The 11,413-nt window shown below is 38.0% G+C and overlaps 1 protein-coding gene across 5 annotated transcripts in view; it reads left to right on the forward strand.

The window, feature by feature from the left end:
- Positions 1-11,413, forward strand: part of FOXP2 (forkhead box P2) — a 347,008-nt gene that overhangs the window by 261,454 nt on the left and 74,141 nt on the right. For 2 of the 5 annotated variants that reach the window (XM_006882653.1, XM_006882655.1), the window contains 4 exons: positions 3,799-3,936; positions 5,056-5,247; positions 5,554-5,562; positions 6,791-6,959. In XM_006882653.1, coding sequence (XP_006882715.1) covers positions 3,799-3,936; positions 5,056-5,247; positions 5,554-5,562; positions 6,791-6,959 — 508 coding nt within the window. Of the gene's footprint in view, positions 1-3,798; positions 3,937-5,055; positions 5,254-5,553; positions 5,563-6,790; positions 6,960-11,413 lie in introns of all 5 variants that reach the window. The other 3 variants (XM_006882656.1, XM_006882654.1, XM_006882657.1) reach the window with 3 other exon arrangements.

Below are 11,413 nucleotides of genomic sequence, written 5' to 3' on the forward strand. Positions count from 1 at the left end.
ACTTAAAAATGGAGATGTGCTGCCTTTTGAAATTGTAAGATTTCTAAATAAGGCAAGTGGAGCTGTATACATACATACCTGACATTTGTGGTAGAACAACTATTTTTAATATTTTAAAACAATTTAGATATTTAGTAGCCTCAAATGTTTATTTTGGATGAGCTTGTGTGAGTGTGGATTTAGAGATGATAGTATTGGCTTATTACAGTGTTAGAAATGCCTCAGAAGTGCACCTGTGCTTTTCTGTGTGTAATTAATTTTAATTTGTGCTTTGGATGCATACCTTAAGGGAGGTAGAGCGTTCACGTGTGGGTTACTTGGTGCATATACATGCATACACACACACACACACACACACACTCACACTCATACATTTCCATATGGTAAGAAGCACTGCAATTAAGGTATGTGATTCAAATCCACCAGCTGGTCTGTGGGAGAAGGATGATCGGTCTCCTCCCATGTGATTTACAGCCTCTGAAAATCTGCAGGAGGCTCGATTATCTGTTGGTTCCAACTGAACAGTACACAACCACAACCATATTGCATCCATACATATACCTTATGTCTGTCTGTTGTTACCTTTAGGTGGCAACTTCTTAAGACATAGCACAGCTTAGCAAACCAACATACACAAGTGAGTACTAAATAGCGGTGATTTCAGAATTGCAAAGAAGTGATGTTTATTTTTACATTATAATTTTAAGGGAAATATTTTTAACCTTTGAAGAGTTAAAAAACAACCATAAATGTAAAACCCACTTAAATGGAAGAGCTAACCAACACCACAGAGTGTGACGGCAGAAAATGTACCAAGTTTACTTAGATTCCAAATCAGTCACAATAGCAACCAGTTACAAAATCATAAACTAGAATTTGAGCTGAACCCAGACTGTAAATTTGGGGTGTTTTATGACATGCCTCTATCATGAAGCTTTACTTATAAAGTGTGTTTGCCACACAGTAAGTACTCTTACTTGTCAGTATAGGGAATGCCCTTCACATGCTGTGACTAGTGGCCAACTCATCATCACGTGGCAAACTTTATAGAAGGTACCTTTTGAGTTTAACATGCTTGTCTTGCTTTCTTTCTCTGTCCAACATGTCAGTTTGGTTTATTGTTAGTTGAAGACAGGTTGAGGCACATGATTATGAGATGATAAGTTGTGTTTATAGATATTCCTCCCAAGAAAACTACTTAGCATAGCCATTCTGTTTCTTTTCAAAGACCAATCAATTAGGGAAGCTGGCTCTTCATTTTCTAAATGGCAGAGCACTTGAAACACACATTCCACTTAACTCTCCTGAAGCTGTTTCAAATTGTATTGTGTATAATACATTGAAATCTATAGGTGTAGCAGTATGATTTTTTAAATCCAGAATTTTTTATGTCATGGAATTTTTCCAGTAATTCTTTTTTCCAGAGGTTACAAATTGGATCTAATCAATCTGGGTTTCAAGGAAGTAACATGTGATGGAAAAAGCAAATTTTTCTGTTATAACGTTTATTTCATATGTTAAACATATGAAGGAGTAGGTTTTTAAAAAAACAATTAAGCTACCTTTTATTTTTATTTTTTTTTCTTCTTACCTTTGCCTAACTCCACTATTAAAGTCCATATACCTTTAACACAGAGTGGTAGGCAGTAAAAGCTTGCACCACATTAAGAAATCATTATTAAATGAAACTGTGAACTTTATTAATCTTTTTCTCTCTTTTCAAAGAGGTATTGTCCCATATATTTAAGCTGAAGTAGTATTTTATTTTTATTTTTGTTGTTTTATTTTTGTTTTCCCAGACTTGTTGTCTGGGAAGGAAAGTGATTGCATTCTCAAAGTTTACCAGCTAGGCAAATTGACAGGTTAACTGTGTGTTATGTGCTGCTTATTGCAAGCAGCGCCTACACACAGTATACCTCCATTCAGCTGAAGCTTGTGCATAGGGTTTTAGTGGTGTTCCTCTGCCGTTTTTGCTCTCCTTTCCTCCTCTCCATCACTACCTCACTCTCTAGGAATAGCTTTTCCTTTGTCTCTGTTTCCTTTGGGTCTTCCTTTCTCCTCTGCATCTTTCTTTTCCTCATTATTGTTCTCTTTTCACGTTCTCAGAATCTGGAAGAAAAATCAAAGCATGGGAAAGCAATCAAAAGCAAATGGGGTTTAGGTTTGGTTTTGGTTCATTATACATTTTTTTTCTATTTAATGAATATTCTTCAAGTAATCTTTAGATTTCTGAACTTTCTGAAATAATTGAATTAGAGTGAAAAGAATATTCTATAGAGAAGATACAACAATAAGGGAGCTCTGGTAGCCTAGTGGTAAAAAGCTGTGCTGCAATCCCAGAGGCACGAGATTTGAACCCACCAGCTGCTCTGCAAGAGAAGGATGGCCTGGTTCCCCCTATGAGATTTACCGCCATTGAAAACCTGCTGAAGGGTCAGCTACAGGAGGGTTCTGACTTGATGACATACTGCAACAACATGATGACTCCTTCAGAGGGCCTATTTAGTAACTAGCTGTATTTTCTGAAAATAATTACACACATTGTATCAAACACAGAATGTATGTATTATGTGCATTTATTGCTCCTGTATATATAATTTTGAAGCTGACAACTGTGTATCAAATATATACATACTTTTTTACTAGTTTGCATAACAGATACGTTTATGTGTACTTTAAATTTTCTCACCTTTATTATTTATTTTACTTCTACCATTTCAAAACACTTTTTCACTAAGAATATTGCAACACTGCTAAAATTATCAGTTATAGAGTATAGAGAAGTCTGCTGTGTGAATGTTTATTTTTAACTGCACTGGCCAGAACTCATACATCTTAGTAACATATATAAGCGATACAGAATGTAACACTTGAATCTGATGGGATCTGATGCTTCTGGAAAGCTAATGTCTAAGAATTATGGTACATTAATATTATATAAAATATAGTTTATAATATATTTTTAGTACTTAACTCTTTCATTGCTGTCAAATCAGAATTGATTCCCGGTGACTGTTAGTTTGCTGGAGCTGTAAACTGCATAGGATGAGATTGTCACTCATTTTCCTCCAGAGTAGCTATGGATTCAAAGAGGCAGAGGGGTATGGCATTTAGATTAACAGTACAACTTCTTACAAAAGAGGTCCCTAAAGCATGTATGTGTGTGTGTGTGTGTGTGCGCGCATTTATACAGATACATACATACATACATAAATACATACATACATACATACATACATACATACATACATACATATAAATAAATGACTAGGGATGATAGAAGGAAAATTGATGCCTTTGAGCTGTGGTGCTGGAGATTATTGAATATACCAGCCTGCTCCTTAGATGCAAGGATTCTAAAGGTCTGTCTAACATACGTTGGACATGTTGCAAGCTGGGACCTGTCCTTGGAGAGGGACATCATGCTTGGGAGAATGGAGGGACAGCGCAGGAGAGGAAGACCCTCAACAAGGTGGATTGATTCAGTGACTGGGGTAATGGGGTAGGTGTGTCAGAGACAATAACATTGTCACAGGATAGAGCAGAGTTTAGGGCTGTTGTACATAAGGTCGCTATGAGTCACAGGCGACTCAACGGCACATAACAACAGCAAAGCATATATATACACATACATACATATCTATGATATGTATTATATTGTGTATATAATCTCAAAATGTATGTACAATTCCTGACTATTGTTGCTACAGAACGTAGGACACCTGATATGTGGGTGCCCATTAATAACAGAAAGGCACTGCTTTGTAACCACCCTTTCTCTTTCTGTCTCTGTGCAAGGTGCCTGTGTCAGTGGCCATGATGACTCCCCAGGTGATCACCCCTCAGCAGATGCAGCAGATTCTTCAGCAGCAAGTCTTGTCTCCTCAGCAGCTCCAAGCCCTTCTCCAGCAGCAGCAAGCCGTCATGCTGCAGCAGGTAATGTGTGTTACCTGCTGTGGTGCGCTAGACCGGCTCGCGTGTGCACCCTCACAGACAGAACCGAACCACGGGCTCAGAAGGCAGTGCACTACACCCATGAAAGGGCCAGCCTTGCACAAATGCAACGCCTCAGCTGCACAACTGCAGGAGAATATTCAGGCCCCCTTAGTTTTACAGATTCATTAGCGTCTAGCCAAGAATAAAGAAGGATATGTAGCTTGAGCATAGAATAAATCCATATTTAAATATTCAAATGCTTATATACATTTGATTTATTGACTTACCAATAAAAATATGAAGTTATTTCCACATAATTGTTGCCCATAAAACTCCCAAGATTTAACATTCTCTTTAGTGCACAATTGAATTGAAATTTGAAGTGGCAACTTTTACACTAGAGAAAGTAACATCTTGAATTTTCCTTTCCAAAATCTATTTAGCACTTAAGAAGAATCTGTTAGAAGAAAGTGAGGCAACTAAACCACAGATTGAGAAACGTATCTCTTTGTAAAACATATAAATAATGCCTCTAAAAACGGACTTTATTAGAACCTCATAGGTAATTTCAAGTGAGTTTTGTGTTAAGCACTTAAAAGGAAAAAAAAAGGTTTTGCCTGAATGGTTATATATTTTATTACCTTGCTCTCTTCTATCATAATAACTAAGACTAGTTTCTTATATTCACATAAGCCTGACATTTTCCTCTACCTTTGATATATTAATATTTTTCCAAAATCGGAATTGAGCAACTCAGTAGAATGTGCCCAAATTTTGGCTAATGCCAGCGATGGAATGTACTCTATTTTTAACCCGCCTTCAGAATTTCAGACATTATAACAGTGCCTTGATTTGGCACTGAGATTTTTATACTCCAAGTCTTCTATACTCTTTTGTTTATGATATTCGGGCCGCTAGCTTAGAAGATTTCTGAGCTGCCTCTGGGGAGGGACTGTGTATGTAGACCTGTCTTTTTGATCCAGTGCAATTTGTTGTTGTTGCTTTTGTGACACGAGTTTTAACGGCCACTCTGCCCTATGCCAGTCTAGAAGAGTTTAGGAGATTTATAATACATGAAACTTTTGCCTTTATTTATTAAAGTCAAAATGGTTTATTCAGCAACAACTACAAGAGTTTTACAAGAAACAGCAAGAGCAGTTACATCTTCAGCTTTTGCAGCAGCAGCAACAGCAGCAGCAGCAACAGCAGCAGCAGCAACAGCAGCAGCAGCAGCAGCAGCAGCAACAGCAGCAGCAGCAGCAACAGCAACAGCAGCAGCAACAGCAGCATCCGGGAAAGCAAGCAAAAGAGGTAGGAGCCGGTTACCTCGCTGATGGACGGTAGTGAGAGGTGGAGAAGGGCCAAGGAGAGGCAGGAGCAGCCTTAGATCTTGCAATAACAAGGCTCTCGTTGTCACAGATGCAATTATGTATTTTCACTGAGCTTAATAGCAGTGACAGTGGAACTCTCATGTGCTGCTTTATTTTTTTTTCTTTCCAGCATGGGATTTGAGTGTTCCAATCCCATGCTTCCATCACCTAATGTGCACTAATGAATCACTGTGTACAAAGAGCAAGCTGTGTGGTGAACAAAGTCCTGATTACCTTGCATTCACAGAGAATCCAAGTTAGTGAGGGAACCTTCTTTTTTTCTCAGTGGTGCAGCTTGGAGAACATGCATGCAAATTTACCCTATTGTTGGGAGGGGGGGAAGTTGCAGGGAAACCAGGGGAGCAACTGGTTGAGCACAGATTTCAAAGTCACAGGCCCCTGATTAATGAACTGCTACTGTAGGTTTCGAGTGGCGAGTGGAAAGTTCCAGTTTGATATGCTCATAAATCAAACTGACAGGCTGGCTTCTCAGGCCTGGCTTGCACTTGTCAGCAAACTGCATCAACTATAAACATAATACAAACAAAACATGTTGAAGTAGTTAAATTGATCAGCAGGTATCAGAGCCGTTGTCTTCAAGCTGCCCATTATGCAAACGCACAGGAAACAGTTTTGACCTCCTGAGGCTTTGTTTCTGTTTGGATTTGTGAATAGAATTGCAGACAGCCATCAACTACAGAATAGAAATTGCTCCCTTATTCCTATGAGGCTTTGGGCAATCCACATGACTTGCTCCATTATGCAGTCTGTTTTCCAGTGAGTGCATCAGAAGTTTCTCGTTTTTCCCCAAACTAGAAAGGAAAGGTCTTCCACAGAAGCTTGTCTGTCTGTGAAGTGTAACTGCTTCTCATACCCTCCCGAGTCCAAACAAATCAAGTTTGTCTTGTAATGCCTCACAAAATTGGAAGTTAGACTTTTCCTTATAATAAGGGCATTTTTTCCCCCTTGAACATAATTCTGGCTCTAATATATTCCAACCAGAGAGGAGAGGGCGGGCGAGCAAGCTAACAGGCCTGTCCTATGAAGGCTCCATCCCAGTTTACTAATAGATCACCAGAGACCACAGTCATGGACCTCTGCAGATCAAACTTAGTCACCTGGAAAAAAGAGAGAAAGAGCACTGTTGAGATTGACTGTTTCTAGACAGTGTTAGTCTGGATAGATTTATTATCATCTCGAATCAGCTGGTGGGGAGAAAAAGAGCTGAACTTTTTTTGTATACTTTCTCTAGAGGTCTTTCCATATTCTTTAAATGTGAGCTCCCTCGTTCTTGGCTCCTGTTTAATATGTGAAGGGAAGGAAACTGGAAGTCTAGAACATGGCATTCAGAACGTTGGCCATGGAATGACCGTCAGACACTCACTCACAGGGCAAAGCGATGGTGGTTTTGCTCCCTGTGAGAGAGAGCTGTTCTCTGCAGCCTGTGTTCTCGGCTGTTGACGGGGTTGGGTTTCTGACATCAGCAGCAACAGCAGCAGCAGCAGTTGGCAGCCCAGCAGCTTGTCTTCCAGCAGCAGCTTCTCCAGATGCAACAACTCCAGCAGCAGCAGCATCTGCTCAGCCTTCAGCGTCAGGGACTCATCTCCATCCCACCTGGCCAGGCGGCACTTCCTGTCCAGTCGCTGCCTCAAGGTACATACAAAACGTTTTGCACACTTCCTTTGTCATGTGCACCTTCTACCATTTCAGAGCTTATCTGTCTTGAGAACTGTTGGTTCTTTATGGCCGTCAAGTTTATTATTACATGATTGCTCGCGTGCTTGCATGGCTTATTTTCTTGAAGCTCAGCTATTTTACTACATACTGCTTTCTGATGTATAGTAAAACTCCTGTCAGGTATTCTGTTGCATATTAAATGTGTCTTTAGTAGTCTTAGGGGCAAGAATGTGTATTTATTCATCTTAGGTGTTTGGTAACCTTGTAGCAGGGAGAGTTCTGCCATCTCAAAGGCACGTGATTCGAACCCACCAGCCCCTCTAGTGGAAAAAGATGGTCATTCTCCTCTGATGTGATTTACTGCCTCTGAAAACCTGCTGGAAGGTCAGCTATGGGTTGGTTCTGACTGCACAGTATACAACAACAACAACATGGCCAAGAAAATAATTTCTAAGGGCAACACAATTCAAGCACTGCTGAATGTTTACCTAAGATCACCAGGGAATTGGATTAAGAGGAAGGCTGACAGTAGTCTATTTAATGTAAGTTTTGGTGGACAGCTGATTAAAAAAAAAAGAGTGAAATTCCTATATTTTGAGATTCCCACATATGACAGGAAGGCTTACTGAGTTTCTCTAGAGCACATCCAAGTTAGGGTTTGTGGCATTCTCTCCTATGTCTTCTGACCATATTGACCGCTTTCTCTAAAGTATTATTGACTGGCCTTATATTATGAATTAAACTTTAAGGAATGTTTCGACTTTTTTTTTTGGGGGGGGGGTAAAAAAATGTAGGCTTTCCTTTGAGAATATAGTTGTATATGGGCATCATTTAACTCATCACTCTAGGGAGATGAAAAAAGTTCTAACTTGAAAGCATAATGGTGTAGAGAATGACTGCTAAAACTGATTCAGGTCAAAGCTAGATGGCATTAAAGTTCATGAAAGGAGATTCTCATTTACATTCGAGTTCTGTCGGCGTGAACTTAAATCCAAATGAACTTTCATACTAGATTATTATTTTTTTCCACATAAGCACTCAAATTATGGCAATATTTGCTTCATGTACTCATGACTGTATACACAAAGAAAAGAATTTTTTAGAAAAATTAATGTACAGAAGTTTAAATTGAACAAATTAAAATCTTTACAATATACATAATCATACTCCTGTGGCTCATGAAAATAAAATGAGGTAGTAAATGTTTTTATTTATCAAATCACTCTCTCTTTGGCCTGTTTTTCGAGGCCTTTTCTCTTTCACTTGACATCTTATCTTTTCATTCATGTAACTGAAATACTGTTAAGAAATCAAGAAAGAGAAGGTTTACATGGTAAAAATAAACCAGTAAACTTCTCCAAGGTACTCCAAAGAGAATTAGAATAAACCTTAGTGTTACCATAGCAATGAATGCTGTATTCATCAATTATTATTCTTTTTTAAAAAATGCAAATTGAGGACAAGTGATGAAATAAAATGGAAAGTAGAAAGAAGCTTATACATTATTTCAATTTAAATACAGAAGGATTTTCTTGGTAGAAAATACATTGAAACAGAAGCAGTAGGCTTATTTCATTATTTTTTCAAGTAAATTATAAAGAAAAATCTTTATTAGGCTGTAACATGAATTTCCTAAATATAAGAACGTAACCTGCCTGCTATGCTCATATTTGGTGACACCATCTAAACAAATATCTTAAGAAATTTGAATACTTATTCATAGAAGATTAAACTTATTTTAAATATGACCCATTTTCAAGAACCTCATTCTTCCAAAATGAACATAAAAATATATCATCAAAGAAGGAAATATACTATAACATAAGCCTTTAATGTTGTTGTTGTGGTGGTGGTGGTGGTGGTGGTCTACCAACCCATAGATGACACTTCCCCAGCAGGTTTTCAGAGACAGTAAATCCACAGGAGGAGTTTGTCCATCCTTCTCCAGCAGAGCAGCTGGTGGATTTGAACCTCATGCCTTTGGAATTGCAGCACAGTTTCTTACCACGAGGCCACCAGAGCTCCCTAAGTCTTTAATAGTTTTCACTTTACTTTGGCTTTCTGTAGCTAGGCCTGTTCTCCTCCCACCTTGCTCCAGTCTTCTGTACCATTTTCCATTTGATGTATAAGAGATGAAGTACATGAAATATAGAGTATTGTGGTAAAGAAGTAAATGTAAAAACACCTGGATCTACGAAAGGGGGTGGGGGGAATTCCTTTGAAACAGAAAGAAATACTAAAACACATTTCCATGAATGAGGGGGCCAAATCTATTTACATAAGTGTATGCAACTCAAAATGTGTTTCATCCACAGACCAAAGATGCTATTGGTGCCATGTAAATCACTTAAATGGGGGCCATTATTGTTTTCATTGAATAGGTGCATACAAGTGCTTTCATGGAAATTTACCCACCAAATAGGAGGTGTCAGGTGTAAAGTTAAGGAATGAAACTTCTTAGCACTGTGCTCTTGTCATTGTTAAAGTGCTATCAAGTTGATTTTCAACTCATAGCAACCTCACAGGACAGTGTAGAACTGCTAGATTCCGAGGTTACACAGCAGTGTTTTTGAGCACTCTTCATCCCGATAATCCAGTTTCTTAGTCCCACTATGAATACCATATTATATATGAAGTAACTTTATATTTGTCTCAATAATTTTAGTTTTTAATATATGTAATTAAAATAGATTAGTCTTTCCATTACGAATCTGAAAGATCAAACAGATTGCTAGCTGTGGTGAACTGAGACCTTGAAGGTGAATTGAAATAGTTATCTAAAGAACTGTTGAATATTAAAGAAAACAAATCATAATACTGTCCTGTATGTTGAGTTAGGAATGTGCTGAAGTTGATGCTTGACCACAGTGTTGAGGACAAACAACTCTAAGGCTTTCAATTCTCTCTCTGCTTCTGAGAGGCAATCCACAGAGCCAGATGACTGCCCCAGCACCACTTCTGGCATCTGTGATCTCTTCTTTAATCAGTGATCATTTGCTTGCATTGATTAATATTGCACCTAAGCAGAGTACAGCATCAGCAATAGGAAGAATTCATGTTACACAAATTGTTGTTACATCTGAATAAACCAAAGTGAAGCCCATTGCCATCATGCTGATTCCAACGTACAGCAACTCTGTAAGACAAAGGAGACCTCCCCACAGAGATTTCAGGCTGTAATGTTAGCAGAAGCGACTACCACCTCTTTTTCCAAAGAGTAAAGAGTTGCAAATCTGAACTGCTGATTTTATCATTGGCATATGAGAGCTTGATCATTGTACTACCAGAGATCTTTCATATCTGAATATTCATATCCAGAAGTTATCAGTTACATCTTAGAAGGAAAATATCCTTTGGAGTGTTGTTGTTGTTGTTGTCATTGCTGTTTTGTAACATTGACTCTGAACCGACTCAGTAGGTTCTCGGAGACAGTAAATCACAAGGGAGATAAGTACCTATCCTTTGGCCACAGAGCAACTGGTGGATTTGAACAACATGCTTTTGGGTTGGCAGTGCAGCTCCTTACCACTAGGCCACCAGACCTCCATTTTGGAGTGTTAAATGTTGAAATTCTGTTATATATTTAAATATGTATTTTTTTATTTGTTTCATAAAGTTTAAATATATATGTATTATTTGCAAAATAATATCTGCAATGATGCCTATGAGTCTTGTTATTTTTATGTATATAAAAGCTGATTATAAATAATTGAACAGATGATCAAAGAATGGGTTATGTTAGTTTTGGGAAGTTAGGAATAAGATGGCATGATATAGGCTAAATTATAGATCCAGTTGTTAAGGAATTGTTTAGTGTAGTAGGTAGCATAACATTAAAACATATTTAATTCCCTTTAGATCATAAATATTTTATTTAAAAAAAAGTCTTTCTGAAAGTTCTTAAAAGTAATTTTGATAGGAGAAGATGATTTAAAAGCAGAAAGCTCACATTTCCACATAATATCAGGAGGAAACTGAGTGATTAATTGTTAATAGAATTTAAAATTTTTAAAATGCATGTGCAAAAATCTTCGTAATAAAATTCTAATGGAACGTATAGGTATCAGATGTATCCCGTATCCCAGAAGTTCCTTTTTTGGTGTTCAGATTTTTGGTCTCATCTTCAGTCAAATACCTAATTTCACTCTCTGAAATTGGGCATTTGGACAAAATATGTACTTGGTTAAGTCATATTGTTGAGGCTGTGTGCCATTGAGTTGGAAACAACCCATAGCTGACCCTCCAGAGGGTTTTCAAAGGCAGTAATTTGCACAGGAGGAAATTACCCATCCTTCTCTCACGGAGCAACTGGTGGATTTGAACTGCGTGCCTTTGGGAATGCAGGTCATCTTCTTAGCACTCTTCTTAGACAGGTTAAAGAGTGACAATGTACCTGCAAGTTAAATTAAACCCTTAGTTAAATACAGAGG

The sequence above is a fragment of the Elephantulus edwardii genome, unplaced genomic scaffold (genome assembly GCF_000299155.1).
Source record: "Elephantulus edwardii isolate Elephantulus edwardi_28Jun2011 unplaced genomic scaffold, EleEdw1.0 scaffold00022, whole genome shotgun sequence".
NCBI classification, from domain to species: Eukaryota; Metazoa; Chordata; class Mammalia; order Macroscelidea; family Macroscelididae; genus Elephantulus; species Elephantulus edwardii.